Genomic DNA, 18,825 nt, shown 5'->3' with positions numbered 1-18,825 from the left:
TCTGATTTTTCTCAAACTTTCTTTGTTCTTATTCTTTGATTTTTCTGTTTCGACACAAGCCTACTTGTTCCAAAGGTTTCATTCCCCTTTATAATAAGTTTTCTTTCTATTCAGTTCAATTTGGTATGTTGATTGGCTCAGGTGCGATCATTAGGCCTATATTCTATTAATCTAAAGGTTTCATTCCCCTTTAAGTTTTCTTTCTATTCAGTTCAATTTGGTATGTTGATCGGCTCAGGTGCGATCATTAGGCCTATATCCTATTTATGGCCATGCGTTTTATGTTGGGCCCGCAAATATGTGGTATAGTTACATTTGCACGACAAGCACAGAAATGACTAATGGCATAAAACTTCAAATACATGTGCTACATTTGGTATCATATTAAAGGGAATCTTTATACCAATTACTTGAAAGAAAAAAGAAATACTTAAGATTATTTCATTTACCAGTAATTAGCAATTATGTAACATCAATTGGCCATTTTTGCATGGTGGTAGACGAGGGGAGCATAAATTTTTATTGCATTAAGAAACTAAATGACTGTGTAACATCAAAGTACCTAAATATGTAATATTTTGGGGGCTCACTGGCTGATTCTTCAATCATAAGTGGGTCAAATTTAAACTTTAAGTTTAAAGGATACCTAATTAAGCTAATTAGTATAATTAATTGATGTAAATCATGAAATTAACACGATTGAAATAATTGTGGCTGTCTGATGTATAGGAAATGAGAAGAGATAAAATGTAGTTGTGGGTTACACCTTCAACAAAATCTAGAAGCTGAAAAAATTTCAAAAAGAAAAGCACTAACTAATTAAAGACTTCAGAGATGAATCAATCTATTGTTAACTATGACCTCATGGTTTCAAGTTTGACAGAGTAGACTGGCAGTGATGACTTTGATATGCTTTGTCTGAATCTTCAGATTATTCTGGTAACATAACAGATAGCAAATACATGTTCACCTTTTATGCAATTTTAATTAATAAAAACTTGTTTGTAGCAATAAAGCCCTCATCTGATGCTATTTACCTTTTTTTTCTTAATGTTACATCACACTGCGTCTATGAATCAGTAGATCATCACATATTTGGCTGGAACAAAAGTGTTCAGAAAATATTTTCCAAATTATCAAAAAACTACTTGAGAATGAAACTGGTACACAGATTACACTAAACAGAGGCAATTGTATCTTTAGAATGTGTTTTGTGCATTGACATTCAATTGACCCAGTAGCAAGAGACCATGTCCTGCATATAACACTATAAAATAACATCATAAAAGTATTTTTGCCAGGTGTATGGATCTATTTATAACATGTTTGTTTTTGTTCACACTAAATTTAAATAAGCTAAAGCAGTAATGAGAACTTTTCATTGTGCATTCACATTTTTCCTATATGTTAAACCTGACCCACACTTGTCAACCTGTGGTCCACCGGTCTTTGAGCCAAGAGGTGACAAATCCCACGATTTGAGTCAAATGAAATCATATTTTATTCATAAAGACCACAGTAAACATATTATAATATACTGGTTAGTGTTTGCAAGTGTACTTATGCAAATAAAGGCAAGACTACATGATATTTTAGGGGTAAATCAAGAATTGATACAAATTTACCTGAAAAATTGTGATGTGAAATTTTGTCTTAAAAGATGATCGCGCCCAATTATTTTGGTAGAGTTATCCCTAACAAGTTATATATCACTGGAAAGGTCTTACTCTAAAGAGTTTAAATATGCATGTTATTTCCCTCTAGGGTGTAAAGTTTATCTGATTCTCAGATTTATTGGGAAGTATGTTTTTTCAGCTTTCCACATATTTTGACCTTTAACTTTTTATGACATTACCCTATGCCTTTTCTGATTGCATTTTTGAATTCCTCAGACAATTTCCTTCCAGAATATATATACTTTTATGGGTATAGGATGTCAAACAAGAAAAAAATACAATTGTATGAAATGGTGCGATTTTGGAGGAGAATTTGAGTTGTAACGGAAATGGGCCCAACTCAAAACGCATGGCCTTTAATATCTAAAGGTTCCATTCCCCTTTAAGTTTTCTTTCTATTCAGTTCAATTTGGTATGTTGATCGGCTCATGCAGGTGCGATCGTTAGGCCTATATTCTATTTATCTTTAGATCAGTCAGTCATTGTCCTGTTATCTCCATTCCTTTCCTATTCAGATATGTTCATCATCCATCTTTTGTTGAACATTCATTACATAATCATTCAGATCATTATTATACACATTCTTGTCCTACTTCTTTTCTAGTTTAATAATGCTTATGTTTATTAATTGGATTGTTATATTTAATAATAGTTGGTTTGTTCTATTCCCTTATTTTCACTTGTATGAATTCACTTTGGATGTTGTTATGTTTCCTTAGTTCCAAGTTTGACGTGTGCCACGCAGGCCAAGTGTACATTGACATGTTATCTTTTTACTACAGACAGACCCTAACAAAGTTTTTTTTTTCCTGAATTTATTTATTTGATCTTTCGGACATGAATGTCAAAGAACAAGGCCAAGCTATTGTATCCTCTGAAGCCAAAATTAAATCTTTGACTCAATCTAACATATTTTATGTCATTTTGGTTGTTTGCAAAATAACAAGCTACATGTATTTCATGAATTATCCAGCTAATTCACAGACCTACTAGGTTTCAGCTTAGGATTATGGTACTAAAGTGTATTCCATCACAGATATATTCAAACATAGAGCAAAAAGTATGCATACTTTTCGGCAGCCCAATGTCACATACTAAGCTGGAGCAATAATCTGTATTTGAGTAAACCCTAATCCTTCTCTTTAAATCATTCTGAACTCTACAACCCTATGCCCTCCTCTTCCTTTTTTGCTTTTTCTTTTTCTCTTCTTTTGGGAGCATTTTTTGGGGGGGAGATCGCCCCCCTGGCTACGCGCCTGAACGGTTAAAACCAGTTTAACGAGGCAAAGCGATCTTGAAAACTATATTGCAAGATGGTTTTATGAACGAATTTGGATGATCGCTACGACTGTTCTCATTACACACTTAACTACTTTCCACTAAACTAGTTTCCAGTAAATTAGTTTTAGGAAGGTATATGTAGCGAGAACGGTGTCTAAGAGACTATAAATTGTTGTCAAAATGTCCCTTTGACATGTATGGTATCACCCATGTGGTTTATAATCACATGGTCAACAAGCAATTGGTCAACTTCTTAGGGTGTGTTTATGCTTCCATTGCGAGGACAGAATCAGCGATTTCAAACGTCGATTCAAAACGCCGATTGTAAACGTGGTTCTGGGAGTGCTGTTTATGCTTAACTTTTCAGAGCAAATCATGATCTCCAGCTGGCTTCGCATCGTAAAGCGAGGTCAAATTGGGCGCGTCTTTTTTCGAAAGTTTTTTTTTCCGATTGTTGTTATTACGTGGAGATAAGCATGGAGCAATACGACTGTATTGCCCGCGGATTTTCATCTCACCGGAAGCATGTACCAAATGACGTCATTTAAACACGTTTACGATCGTGGTTCTGTTTATGCTTCCCCAGAAAGCCTGATTCTGGTCAAACGACGTTTACAAACGCACCTTTTTGTGAGTTTACGATCGGCGTTTTGAAACAGCGTTTAAATGAAAGTAAGCATGGACGCAACCATGTTTTGGACTAACCACGTTTGGAAACGCTGATTCTGGCCTGAAAAGTGGAAGCATAAACACGGCCTTAGATAGGTCTACTCCTCACATGAAATAAACTAATCTGATCTACAACACTTGGTCTAATACCCTCCTAATCTATTTGGCATTTAGTCTAATTCCAATTTCAATTCCACTCTGTCTACTTTGTCAAATGAAAATTTGTTATTAAACAGTTGATCTATGTTAGACCAAATGGCTTTCAGACAAAATGAATAGCAGTCTAAATGGGAAAGAGACATAACGGAAAATAGACTATTAAAGTAAGTGACAATTAGAGCAAAAGTGTATGAGAGAAACAGGTTGTTGAAAACGTGAGATTAGACGAATTGAAATGAGACGAAACGGGCAGTAGACCAAGAGGTGGTAGACCAAGTGGTGGTTGACCAAGTGGCAATGTGAGATTGAAAGGTCGGCTTACCTTGCCCCATATTTTACCAGATTCACCGATCAGATCAAAGGACTCTCCTCCTTGCAATAAAGAAACCTGTCGAGTAGAACAAAATAGGATCATTACTCCTACATTCTTATCATCTATGTCATCAAGTAATCCTATTTTAACTGATGATGATATGGTTTCTATGCTAATTATTTGATCATTATCTGTTATAATTCCAGTAGTTTATTGGAAATCTACTTAAACACACACAAAATGAAGATATCTACATAGTAAATAATCTTAAACTGCATTCATATGACTTCACAAGCGAGAATCTCAAACATGAAACATGATTTAAAACACATACATAAATCAAGGTAACTGATGAATCAGGGTTATTGCCCTCTCTCCAACACTGTTTTTCCCTCACTTCAGGCCAAGCCAATGAAATTAACAAAAAGGGTACTTGTAATGACATTGAAAATGATATGTCTATTGTATTAGGATAAAAAAAATTAAAAGAAGACTTAAATCATTTCTCCTGAATGATTACTAAATATTTAATCCATCAATTACAAATTAAGCCTTCAGTGATAATTAGGAAACCTTTAATTATATACACTATGTATACACATATTTTTTTAATATGATGCATATGATTTGTATTATAATGTACATATTACATAACTTCAAATATTGTTTTTTGAACAAAAGAACAATTCAGTTGCTATAAACAAGTAATTACAATATCAGGGGGCCTACATTATACAAGTCCTGTGTAACATATTAAAATTTGATAATTGTCTATTGTAATGTTATAATGTTATCAATTTTTGTATCTACTACAATGTGATTATATGTTACTATGTCAAATGTATCATAATTGTAAATAATTAAATATGAAACTGAAATTGAAAGTGGAATAAAATAATTGAATTGAATTGAAAAAAAGAAAGAAAAGATACACAGCAAAAACTGTGGTGTTAACCGGTGTACATAGAGGACCACACCAGTTATTTTACACTGGTGTTAAATTGGTGGTGTTAGTTTTACACCTATACATGTAGGTGTTAATACAACACCTTTTGTTGTTACATTTACACTCTTTGGTGTTATGTTTAATCTCTAGGGTGTAATTTTAACACCTCAGAGTGTGGTCCTCTATTAGCACCAATTGGTGTCAGTTTTAACACCGCAGTTTTTACAGTGTAGGTTGGTTGAAATATGTAATGTGATACTATGTGAAACAGGATAAAACATGTAATAAGATACATGTATCGTCAAAAGGTGAAAATCAAACAGCACTGCAGATGAAAAAAAAATCATGTAAACTCACAAAACCCATCCAGTAAAAGAATTATTTAATTATCCTCCACACAAAAGATCTTTATTTTAGGCATGTATTCATATCTTGATGAATGCACTTTTGTTTGGTCTGTATATAAAAACTGAAAATATGTATGACATCAATATGACATATTAAAGAATGCACTTTTGGTGGATTTACATAAACTGAAAAGCTAAATCATGAAAATAATTTTAATGGTATGGTAATTTGGTTTAAGATACATGTACATTTTTTTAAATCCAAAATCTCTAAAGAATGTAGCAAATTCATCATAATGTTCTCAAATAATGACAGAATACAAATATCAAATTGTGAAAAGAAAAGTAATAAGCCATCAAAACACCCATCCCTCCCCAAAATAAAAAAAATTACAAATAAAAGAAGGGAATGAAGGATGGATGGATAAAGAAATGAATAAATCAACCCATATTTAAATCTGTCATTTCTTAATATCAACCCAACATACCACAATGAATTCATGCAATTTTTTGGAAGAGACTATAGTTAATGATCTTGTACCCAAGATCATGTTCGTATACAAGTTACGGTAGTATTGCTCCATTCTCTACCTCCCCCTTACTTCTATACCAAAACTCAGTCTCTCTCTCTCTCCCCTCCCGCTTTCTCCTTTATATGCTAACTCCCCAGTGCCACGTGTTTGCATCTTTATTGTTACCACTGTTTGGATCTACATTGTATTTTTTGCATTGTCATGACAATGTATATTGTATTGATCAGTAAATGATATATTATTCCGATCTTTCTTCTTCTCTTTACCTTTTCTGCTTTTTCTTCTATTTTTCTCTCTCTGTATATATGTATCTTTCTATCTCTCTTCCTATCCTACTGCTCAATATCTCTGGTCAGATCTATATACTGTATATTGCTTGTTTCGACTATGCCATAACATTGCTGTATATTAATGTATTGAACTGTATCATAATGTATTATTCCAATCTCTCTTCCTCGATCCTATCATCTAATGCTCTCTTGGCCGGGCCTCGTTCTTGTTATTCTTGATAAATAAAAGATTACTTGAACAGTAAGGATTACAGTCTTTGGATTTAATAGCTTTGACATCTTTTAAAAGAAAGAAATGTGCAGTATTTTGGACTCACGAAAAGTCAAGTCAAATATCGTCCAGAATATAATGGCAACTTTATTGATGGGAAACGGGGGAATACTCTGCTGAAACTGATCTTGAAGTTGAGTCTGCAAGACTCAACATCAAAGTATCAAATAATCAATTTCAATTGAATAATTAATCTTCCTAATTTCCATTTATCATCCACTCCACACTTTTATGTTCAGTGGGGCAGAGCAGACAGATTATAATTTGTTATTTTTCTTTTTTTCCTCTCTCTCATCTATTTGATTGTGTATGTGAAATAGAGCACGAATAAATAAGCTCTAAGATGATTTTCTTTCCCCTCTAAAACTGTTTCCAAACAGAATTTTTTCCATCAGATTGTTTTTAAATTTTGTTGATTATGAAAGCATTTTGGCCAGCATTTTTTAAGGAAGGCATCAGCTTACTCATTGCATATTCATGACCATATGCTTTATCACAGAATTAAGGCTAAATTTGAAAATTCAGAAGCTTATTTATATTTAATCCAAGTTTGATGAATGCTATCTTATTTTTTATTCCTATACTTTACTTGAGAAACTTCATTATAATTCATATCATATTAGCCACATGCAAACATAATGGAGTGAAATTTTATGCGAATTAAAATTCAAATATCTTACCACAACTCTGTGTCCAAACAACACTCGTGGGATTTGGGAAGAAATTCCAGCCAATTTACTATGGGGCTTGAGGGGGGTTACAACTTCCGGAAGTGGTAATGCTGTACCTCCTTCGTTTTGTTGATTTTTTTCCTCCATTCTGGTCTTTTTTAGTTTCTGAATCTTTCCACACTGCTTATCAAAGCTTTTGTCTCATGTTCCACCCAGTTCATCTGAAGTTTTTCCCACCAACAATTCTGTTCTATATTCTTGTTCATAATAGTTTCTTTGCACAAGCTTCTTCAATGCGATCAGCCAGGTTCAAATTGTATTCCAAGGGCTTGTACACAGGAGTAATGTACTCCGACTGATTAGTCACGGTAGTGAAATACTCCTGGTAAAATTCAGGAGTAACTTGGTTACCTCACTCGCATTTCCCTTACTGTGGCTGTATGGCTAGTAAGAAACAGTTGTTTTAACATTTTTTTAACCAGCTACATATACCGTATGAGCACTAGTATTCAACCCGGCAGAATTCAAAGATTTTGACATATTCCCGAAAGTATTTAGAAATTGGGAATTTATCTTAATTACATACCTCTGTTGTTTTCAGGGTAATCTGTTGTCGGTATTTTCTTTATCAATCTGTCAACTGTATGCGCGTAGGATCGAATTATGCGGCGATGGCCTTTTGCACTGAATTGCACTAGTATTCAACCTAGTGAGGATAGACAGCAAATCTCAAAAGGGCTTAGATTGCTAAATTAGATCTAGATCTATATATGTAAGTCTCTGGCTTTGATTAATTCCCTGTTTGGTCTCATCTCAAATGGTCTAGTCCATAGTTGGATGGGACAAGGGCAGATTGAGATACAGGGCCATATCAAATCGCTAGGTTGAATACTAGTGCCGAAAACCATCGCTGTATAATTCGATTGCCCGCGCACACAGTCGACTGGTTGAAGAAAAAAATAACGGAAAAAGAATAATCAGCATTTGCTCTTCAAAATAAGATGGGTCTGAAATTCAGGTAAATTCTGTATTTCTATATATTTGAGGAAACTCCCCAAACAGGTTGAATACTAGTGCCCTTACGGTAGGTGGTTTGAATGAAAATGAAAAATATGGCTGTTTTTGACTCACAGTACAGCCGCCGTAGGGGAAATGTGACTGAGTTATAAGTCCCCTTAACCCTTTCCCGACAAATTCCATCACTACGCCATCACACAAAGTTTATTGATGGTGCTGCTCACTGACTTTTTACTTTCAAGTCTTGCGCATCTTTTGAGACCAAATTTGCGACGCCCGGGGATGCGGTTCTGAAATTAGGCAACATTTTGTAAGTGCATGTCAGACCCGAAATTGCTCAAAAACGTGATTCCGTGTACAAAGTCAATGCAAATTGTGTTTTTCAACCAAAAATCATAGATGTATGATTATTTTTACTTTTGTTGGTTTAAATGGATTTATTTTATGCTATTTATGATCGCAGCAGGGTCCCCGACAAATTTCATTGGAAAAAATAATAAAAAACAAAGGTCTGAAAAAACAGAGAAATACATAAGAATTTAAAAAACAAGAAAATACATAAGAAATTAATTATATTTTTGCATTCTCTTTGTAGATATTTGTTAGAAATGTAATAATTGATACGCCAACCAAAAATTAGCATTCTACTAGCTATATAAATTGAGTTGAAGGCAAAAACATACACAAAAACGAAAATTTAGGGCAAATTTCATACGGTTATTTGCATAATTACCTGAAAATATAAAGAATCAATTTTTTAACAATTTTACCATCCAGTCTTGTAGTTTACATCCGGCTCTATGCGCGTGCAAATTTTCACGGCGATCACACGATCAGCAGCCGAGATCTGAGGGGGGGTCAAATTGACCCCCCCAGTATATATTGGTCTGAAATAGCCCAGTTAAGATAGGGTTAACCGGAGAAGTTACCATGACCTTGTTCAGACAGGTACTTCTCTGATCTTTCCCAAACTTACTCTGACCTAAACTGTCTTCATCTGAACATGGCTATTATCTCCAGTCTGGTGTACTTTTTAATAACAAGTTCAGCAAACAAAAGCAAAGATATACAAGTCAGGGTTGAAAATTAAAAAATTAAATTTTTATTTTAAGGGGCTGATTTCACATTGGGGCAATCGCCATACTTGAGGGGCTATTTATTTAATTTCAAGGGCTACTTTTTGCACAACAGGCAATTATATGGTACTGGTAAATGCCAATATAATTATTCTGTAGTATAAGAATATCTAATTCATGAATATATTTCAATGTTGCTTGTGGTAGAACTTTGGGTAACTCTAAATTATGTTCACAAATTTTGGCTGTCATGCAGGTGAAAGTGTCCATGTATTCCCTCTGCTGATACTACTTTTTAATATAGAAGAATGAAAAATTTAATTCATTTTGTAAAAAATAAAAAGGGGAAAAAATCAGCAAAGACTGATTAGACATTCACACACAAAAAAATACCCTTTATATGGTAATAAAATACTAAGTTAATTGACCCTAAGTGACCTTTTGACCTTGATCTCTTGATGTAACACTTAAGCAAAATGATCAGGGAACTGCTTCATTAAAGTTGTCAGCACTGGCAAGTTGACTTTCTCTGACAGTTTTACTAAAGTAACAGTCAGAGATTAGTGCCTCTCAGTCTCACTGAGATACATTTACATGCAGGCCATGCTAAGATGGAAGGTGAGAGGTTAGAGACTATTAAAGGACAAATCCACCCCACCAAAAACTTGATTTGAATAAAAAGAGAAAAATTCAACAAGCATAACACTGAAAATTTCATCAAAATCGGACAAAAATAAGAAAGTTATGACACTTTAAAGTTTCGCTTCATTTCACAAAACAGTTATATGCACATCTCGGTCGGTATGCAAATGAGGAACTGATGACATCACTCACTCATTATTTCTTTTGTATTTTATTGTATGAAATATGAAATATTTTCATTTCTTGTCATTGTCATGTGAAATGAAGTTTCATTCCTCCCTGAACACGTGGAATTCCATTATTTTAACATTTTGTGCTTGAGGTCCTAATCGTCAAATTTGCAAAAATTGAAATATTGTATAATTCAAACAATAAGAAACAAAAGAAATAGTGACATCATCGACTCTCTCATCTGGATGTAACTGGCTCGTTCATATAACTTTTTTGTTAAAAATATTAAAAAAGCAAAACTTTGAAATGTCATAACTTTCTTATTTACATCCGATTTTGATGAAATTTTCAGCATTGTGCTTGTCTGATTTTTCTCTATTGATTCAAATGAACATTTTTCTGAGGTGGACTTGACCTTTAATTACAAAAATCCATATCTATTACATTCTATCTCAGATAAAATGGATCTCAGAATACCACCCCAGACTAGAGCTTGATAAAGCTTCTCAATTCACTGAAAGTGAACAGCACCACCTTGAGATTAACACTATTCTAACAATCCTTATTTCCTTAACTACTATACACGTGTACATGTATGCAACATTATAATATAAACTGCATGTGATAGATTTCTAATTACATAATTATTTTGCTTTACAAACTTGAATAGCATTTTTGGTCATATAAGAGAAAAGTATTAATGTACAGTCCTGTGTAAAAATATACTACATGTACATGTATACAAAAGACTTGATGCATACATGTAGCAGTCTTTCAAAAATGTGGAGCAAATAGAGATGCGATGCGATACCTGTAAAATTATTCCCTGATTCCGTCAATAAGTGGCTTCCAAATGATAGAGGGAGCACTTCCTCAATAACCTATGATGATATGCCACTGAAAAATTGTGCTTTATTTAGTGCAAAATGCTTAAATGATGCCTATGATGGATAGTAAAATGATATAAGTGCCATGAAAGACACAGGAATTTAATTTTGCGCAACTTAAATAACCTTCAAATTATTCATGTGACTTTTCAAGATTAAAAAAAAAAAAATAAACTCATGAATGCATTAATGCATGTAAATAAAATGAAACTGATCAATATTGACAGAAGTTGCTCAATGAATGTACAAAATGCATTCTGATGATGGGGGCCTTACGTTTCTTTCATTTTTTCTAAAATGACTACATAGGAACATTTTACCCAGTTGCATATGTCTAGACAGGTTGGTAGTCTGGACAAAACAGTAATTTCAGAAATTTTATGATTAATATTTCATAAACAGTTCGAATACAAAGTATGTATCTCTTCTATTTTAATAATGCATATACATTGAGAAAAAAATCCTACATGTATATATATTTCATCTGCTGAAGAGTCCGGACATCAGACTTCCCCCGCCCCCCACCACCACCCCAATCCTAATTTATATTATATTTATTTACATGTATATCATGGACCTACATGTACTACTCTGACATTGTTTGATACTATACATGTAACAAACCAAATGCCTGTAATAAATTGATCCAGTTTGACCAGTTCAAGGACCAGTCAGACCAGTAGAACATACCAGTAAAGACCAGCTTAGATTGGATACCAGTATGAAGACCAGTGAGACCAGAAACAAGACCAGTATAAAATTCCAGTAATTCAAGACCAGTTTAATTTTTAACTGGATCAGTAAAATTTCAACTGGACCAGTACGACCAGTTACACCAGTAAACCGATGTTCCAATTTCCAGAGTTACCATTTAGAATTCTACTGGTTAAACTGGTCCAGTGGAACTTGTTTTTCCTTCTGGGTATATAAAAGTTAATTACACTGCGCCTTAATCAAATCATAAGCGCACACACATGCATATAAAGTGCAAACAAGTGCACATGATCAATGCAAACACGTGCATCCAGATATTGAAATCTTTATCTTCGCATGACAGTGTTTAATGGTACAATTTTCGTTTAGGTGCCATTTTAGCAGAAATACGCTACCTTTTCACTCTGTAATTTATTTTCTAGTGTGAAACATAAAAGCCAAATAATCACCTTTTTCAATCGGGGGGGGGGGGGGGGGCACTTGGTATAAAGTTCAAGTTTATTTTATTGATTTCAAATCCAAACATAGGAATACAATCAAATAAGGTTTGACAATTTTTTACAAATTATCAAACAAAAGTTTCATTGATGAATTAACATTTCTAATCATAAACAGAGTCACAAATTAAACAAATCTGAAAAAGGGGGAAAAAATTATAAAACAAAACAAAAACAGAAAAAAATGCAATATGCTGTCAGAAACTGTCTCGAAAATCTGTCAATTTATAGGGCATAATTATTCATACCATAAAAATAATTATCAGGTACTAAAATGTCATTTTAATCCCCAACTTTGGCATGGCACATAGGTATCATGTTATTGCTCAGATGTAATCTTAGCTCAGTTTTTTTTTGTCAGAGAGATAGCTACATCCAAGTCACCTCAGAAATGAAATGTTTGTCATTTTATTTCACATAACAAAATTAATTAGATATTGGAGAACCAATCCTAGGACAACCCTTTAATCCAAGCTACATGGAAGGTGGCTCCCCTCCATATTATAATTTTTTGTAACACTGCGGGCGTTTGAAATTTCAGAATTTTGCTGCATGGCTTTTTTCCCCTGAACTAGTCTTGTGCAGATTCTGATAGCAGATGTGTCCATATTGGACATGCCTAAGTAGTGTTATATGCAGATTAGTATGTACATGTCATTATCAAAACTTGTTCATTGTTGCATACGGTATATTTATGTACAATTTACTGTTAATAGAAAATGGTATTTCTTTATGAATCTTTGGGAATTGGTGTTGCATTTATACTGCTCTGAGAAAAACTGGGCAAAAATTAATAAGAAAAAAATTATTTACAAACTATATTTTGAAAAAAAATACAAAACAACAAATAAAACAATACAAAACATAAGAACATAAAACTTAAGGATTGAATTTAAATATTCCTAATCTAAGCAAATTTGCTATACACATGATAATGCAAGAAAATTGATTTCAAATTTGAGAAACATTATTTATTTATTAATACTCAGTTTTTATATATTTTTCTCCTGAAAACTACAAACTACTGGACAAAGGGTTGTCAACAGGGAAATGGGTGGTTGTGCAGAAATGTGAACGTAATGCGTCTATGCGTGTGCAATAATGCGAGCGTAGCGTATGAAGAGATAATGGATCAGAATAGCCCAGTACGGTGGGTAAGTGCCAATTGATCTGTTGAAGTTACTTCTAATATTTTTATTAGAAGACACGAGAGGGCACTATTTCTCAAAACATAATGACTTGATTGCTTCTACTTTTCATAATTCAGTGAGTGCATCTTCGCTTCTTCAATGAACAGTGTCCCTAAAAACTGATATTTCCTGTCAATTGTCATTTTTTTTTCAACATGAATGTCATCATCATTGATAGCATGGTCACAATCTCTATCATCAATATCGTCTCTGTTGTTCTACTGTCTGGCGTTTCATTTTTAGGGGGGGGCTGACCGTATGGGGAGCCATATAATGTAATTTTCTTTCATAACACCTCATTATTTGTCATGACTACAAGTGCAATATTTTTATGTTTAATTCAATTTAACTATGAAAAAGTGTGAAATTTGTCTGTTCATTTTTATGTAAAATCCAGTGGAGGAAATGTTTAAAAATATCATAGACTAATCAAATGAATTACCACCATCATCACCATTATCATCATTACATGTATGATGACACGATTATTAAGTTATACTCCCGGTGCATGGGCGCAGCCATTTTGTTCTGTTTGTTTGGTTGCATTTATGCTGCAAAGTGTGGATGCCCTCTACATTCAGTGGTCACAAACATCAGGCATCATTATCAACATAATCATCATTTCATCAGTGATTTTTTACAAACTGGCACAAAACTTGTCTGGTCTCCAAAATACGATTTTGAGATAAACATGTTTAAATTTTGGTCTTTTTCTGATGCTCATAACTTTGCACTTTGAAAGAAACCAGAGCAATTTTTTATACCAATTCAAAGTGTACACTCTACCTTTTCTAAATGCAAAATTTTGTTCCCATTTGAATTCATTCTTTCAATATTTGAAATGAAGCGCAGCTATGCATTTCAGAAACTGCCCATTTTTACGAAAAACAGTGGGTTTAAGTCACTTCATATAATCATGCATTCCATGCGCATTGTTTTTTTGGCCACACAAAGCACAGTTTGAACCAGTTTGTAAAATCATTCAATGCATATGTGCAACATCTATGTCAGGTTTGTTCGGGTTATTGACCTCTGCGTGCCTTCCAGAGACTGCTACAGAAAGAATGGTTTGAGCCACTTCCTAAAATCAAAGGAGGGTATGTCACTGTGTTGTTTTGTGCGAAATTTAAATATGCGCTTATTCTTTAAATTTTTATCTGAAATTTAGTCATAATAGTACAGAGTTAATGGCAGGTTCTCAGAATACAAAAAAAGCTCAATTTCGGAAATTTGACCAAAAATTAGGTTTGTGGCGGTTCGTAAAATGACTGACGATTTGACATCAACATTAGTAATTACATCTCACCTTACGTGCATGTTCATCATCTTTCTGGATGTTGTCTATGTGACTCAATTTCTTTGCTATTCCTACTGTAGGAATCCCCGACAACACACCAAGATGACACGCTGTACCAAATCCTGAAAAGGGGAATGAAAAAATAATGATTGAATTTAATCACGTTCATAAATTTGATCGCTAGACTAATGATAAAAGTTAAGATAATGATAAAAATTAAGATAATGATAAATTCAATGGCCCAGTCACATTGCTAAACCAAATATAACTCTAACTCTTACATATTCCAAGCTTGGGATGTGCTTTTTAAAGTTCAATAAAAATCAAATTTGGGTGACTTATTGAAGGTTTTTGGGGTGGTTACTCACACATTACAAACCTAACTTAAAAAAAGGGACAGACTGACTAATGACCCCAAACCACAATGCCTCAAGCACCCATCAACAGTCAGCGGAGGTATGAAAATGTTTTACTTGAAATCTCACCTCTTTGATGAAAGATGCCATTACCATCCACAAAAATGATCTGAAAATGAAAAGAATTACATTAGATTAAAGGCTGTTATCAAATAATAATAATGATATAGGATATGTATAGCGCTCATATCCACCCCCGGTGGGGTCACTCAATATGACTTGGGGACCGCATGACCGTTACCAAAATCGCGGGAAAAGGGGTCAATTTCACGGAACGTCCGCGGACAGAACACTCCTCGAAGTAGTGAAAATAGGGGTGCTCACCGTCCTCGATCTGATGGAAATAGGGGTCAGGAAAAAGGGGAGAACGATTACGGGAAGTAAAATCCGTCGCCGAGTCACCAGCCGCAGAGGGCGCGCGCATCATGCTCTGTATCTTTATATGGACAACTCTACATTTATTTTTACAAAGAATTCTACTTTTCTTATTTTTCAAGAAAAATAAAGTTCTTTTGGATTATTGTATCAGTATGACTTGGCTCTTGGTCATCTTTAAGGACTGAGCACTCTGACGCCTTTGTTGCAATTTCCTCTAATGAGGAAAGGGTGTTAAATGCCGTCCTTGAAAGACGGTAAATAGGGGTAAATTTGCGAAATGGGCAAAAGTGTCCTTACAATCTTATAATTAGGGGTGTTTCAAGGTACCATTTTACCGCAATTTTGTCCTTGTTTTGCGTGAAAATAGGGGGGTAAATTTCACAAAATGTCCTTGAAATTGACTGCAATAGGGGGTCACTTGCATTTGTGGTAACGGTCATACCTGTCCCCTCTGCTTCTGAGTGACCCCACCGGGTATCCACCTTGCTAGGTGCTCAAGGCACTCCTTTATTACCCCGGCTAACTAGTTTACCGATCCTGGTGTGCACAGCTTTTTGAGGAATCACTTCCTGCCGGTACCCATTTACCTCACCTGGGTCGAGTGCAGCAAAGTGTGGCTAAATTTCTTGCTGAAGGAAAACATGCCATGGCTAGGGTTTGAACCCACGACCCTCTGTTTGAAAGGCGAGAGTCAGAACCACTAGACCACGACGCGCCCACCAAAATGTTGATTTAAATAATAACAAGTGGAATGCCTCTGGCCGTCTCACCTGCATCACGCGGTTCAATATAGCAGCAGTGCTGAATTTGAAAACTACTCTAACTCGCACAAGATGTTCAGTGATACATGGTTACTCTTATGTCCACTTTTTATGAACTAGACCAATAAACTTACAGAGATATGATGGTTATTCAACAAAAAACCCCAACATGGCCAAAGTTCATTGACCTTACATGACCTTTGACCTTGATCATGTGACCTGAAACTTGCACAGGATGTTCAGTGATACTTGATTACTCTTATGTCCAAGTTTCATGAATCAGATCCATAAACTTTCAAAGTTATGATGGTAATTCAACAGATACACCCAATTCGGCCAAAGTTCATTGACCTTTGACCTTGGTCATGTGACCTGAAATGCGAGCAGGATGTTCAGTGATACTTGATTACTCTAATGTCCAAGTTTAACGAACTAGACCAATAAACTTTCAAAGTTATGATGGTAATTCAACAGATACCCCCAATTTGGCCAAAGTTCATTGACCCTAAATGACCTTTGACCTTAATCATGAGACCTGAAACTTGCACAAAATGTTCAGTGATGCTTGATTACTATTATGTCCAAGTTATGATGTCATTTCAAAAACTTAACCTCAGTTTAAGATTTGATGTTGACGCCACCCTCGCCGCCGCCGTCGGAAAAGCGGTGCCTATAGTCTCACTCTGCTATGCAGGTGAGACAAAAATTACCATTTCAGGTACCGTTGTAGTCATAAATTTTGGGGTATCCAAGGCCACTTTGCCAAAAGCTGGAAGTGCCCAAAATGTGTCATTCACCACACAAAAATAGTGCCCTGTCAGTGCCCTACCTACTGCACGTGCACACTTTTTTTCTTTATTATGCAACATACTACGAGAACAAGTTTGGCAGATACTGACAAAACACATTGTCTTTCAAAAAGTATTCAAAATCCCTCATAAATCACAAAATGATGAGAGTAGGATACATACCTGAGGGACAAGGTCAGGTTTGTTGCTGCGTAACCTGTCAAGGCATTCCAAGAAGAAAGGTACTTCTCTGAATGCTAGGAAGCCAGAGATGTATGGCTGGGTCATGTGAATAGTCCGACAGTCTTCATACACTACCTGCAATCAAAATAGTCAAGAATCAAGAGGTAAGGTGTGGCGTTGAAATTTTGTATTTTCATGTGGTGACAAGAAAACCTGGGGAGATTTTTATTAATATTTGTCGGACATCTGAGAAGCAGAAGTGTCTGACTGTTACAATGATAACAGTTGGATGAAACACCTATGTGACAGTCCCTTCCTTGCATGAAACACTTTCATATTTGTTGATTTATTGAGGAAGGTTTAATAGCGAACAAAAAATTCAAAAAATCTGATGCAACTATATTAGTTTTTCAAATAATTAAAGGAGAATAAAACCCTAGGAACAAGTCAGCATGGGTGAAAACAGAAAATCAAAGAAACAGGTCAATGCAAGTTTGAGAAAAATTGAACAAATAATAAGATAACTATTAACATTTGAATGCTCAGATCGCTAATGTTGTGGACATCCTCAAATTGGCAACACAACGAACATGTGTGATGTCACACTTGTACAACTTGTTTACATATTTTATACTTAAATTGTCACTTTAATCAAGTGTTTACATATATAGATTTTTTTATATTTTCATTTTTTTTTGGGGGGGAACAGGTATAAGAGATTTCATACAATATATCACGGACAAAGAATTTGTACTTTTAATAGAATGAGTAAAAACTAGATGTTTTGGGGGTGTTTTATAAGAGTACCAAGGGGAGAGTGGAATTGTGTGACATTATAAAATATTGGTAACATTACTAATGGGAGGATCTCCATTGCAATTAGCATTAGTGATGTCAACATTCAAATGTTCATAAAATAACATATTCACACCCTGTTCGGTGTTTTCATTCATTTGATGCTAGATAGAAGCGCAAGATTTAGAAAAATTTCTTTTTCAAGGGCCTAGCTAGGTATCAAATCCAAGACTTCTATGTTGTAGTCCCACGCCTTGGACCACTCTACCATGCCACCTCGTCTGACTTTATCACTTGTCCAATTATTCTCAAACTTCATTTATTTGATGAAAGATAAAAGAGCACTGTAGATAAACTGCATGCTCAAGGGTGTTCCATGATGTAGTCTGGCGCCTTTAGGCCACTCAGCTATGACAAATCGTCTTGACTTTCTTGTTATTCATCTAATTGTTTTCAAGAGATTTATTGATCTCATTCCTTGATTTCTCTGTTTTCATGCAAGCTAAACTGAGAAGGGATTTCATTCACCTTTAATACATGTTAGAAGTATGATAACAAGACATAGAGCTACCTGTGATAATATTGTAAATATTCCCCCTAAAAAATGTTCAAGTGAATGGGGCAGTTGTAGGAAAATAAACATTTTCATACCTCAAGGTCTGGAAACTTGCATATAATGAGAGAGACACAGGCAAGACTGGTACTGGTTTTCACAAAGGATATATCCACTCCTCCAATGTAATGAAGATCAGTGAAAGGAGGTCCACCAGACTGCCAACCCTCTGTGTCATCTTCAATAAGCTTCTGCTTTAGTTTTCTCTGTTCACTATAAATGGGGGATAGCAGGGACAATTTAA

At 34.8% G+C, this 18,825-nt stretch overlaps 1 protein-coding gene across 3 annotated transcripts in view; it reads right to left on the bottom strand.

The window, feature by feature from the left end:
- LOC121422196 (endonuclease V-like) overlaps positions 1-18,825 on the bottom strand; it is a 71,193-nt gene that overhangs the window by 48,261 nt on the left and 4,107 nt on the right. For all 3 annotated transcript variants that reach the window (XM_041617089.1, XM_041617091.1, XM_041617092.1), the window contains exons 3-7: positions 18,620-18,794; positions 17,174-17,308; positions 15,133-15,172; positions 14,657-14,769; positions 4,108-4,173 (exon numbers count right to left, since the gene is read on the bottom strand). In XM_041617089.1, coding sequence (XP_041473023.1) covers positions 4,108-4,173; positions 14,657-14,769; positions 15,133-15,172; positions 17,174-17,308; positions 18,620-18,794 — 529 coding nt within the window. The remainder of the gene's footprint in view (positions 1-4,107; positions 4,174-14,656; positions 14,770-15,132; positions 15,173-17,173; positions 17,309-18,619; positions 18,795-18,825) is intronic.

This window comes from Lytechinus variegatus, chromosome 10 (assembly GCF_018143015.1).
Source record: "Lytechinus variegatus isolate NC3 chromosome 10, Lvar_3.0, whole genome shotgun sequence".
NCBI classification, from domain to species: Eukaryota; Metazoa; Echinodermata; class Echinoidea; order Temnopleuroida; family Toxopneustidae; genus Lytechinus; species Lytechinus variegatus.
The sequence above is the reverse complement of the archived record's forward strand: the minus strand, read 5'-3'. Positions and strand labels throughout refer to the sequence as shown.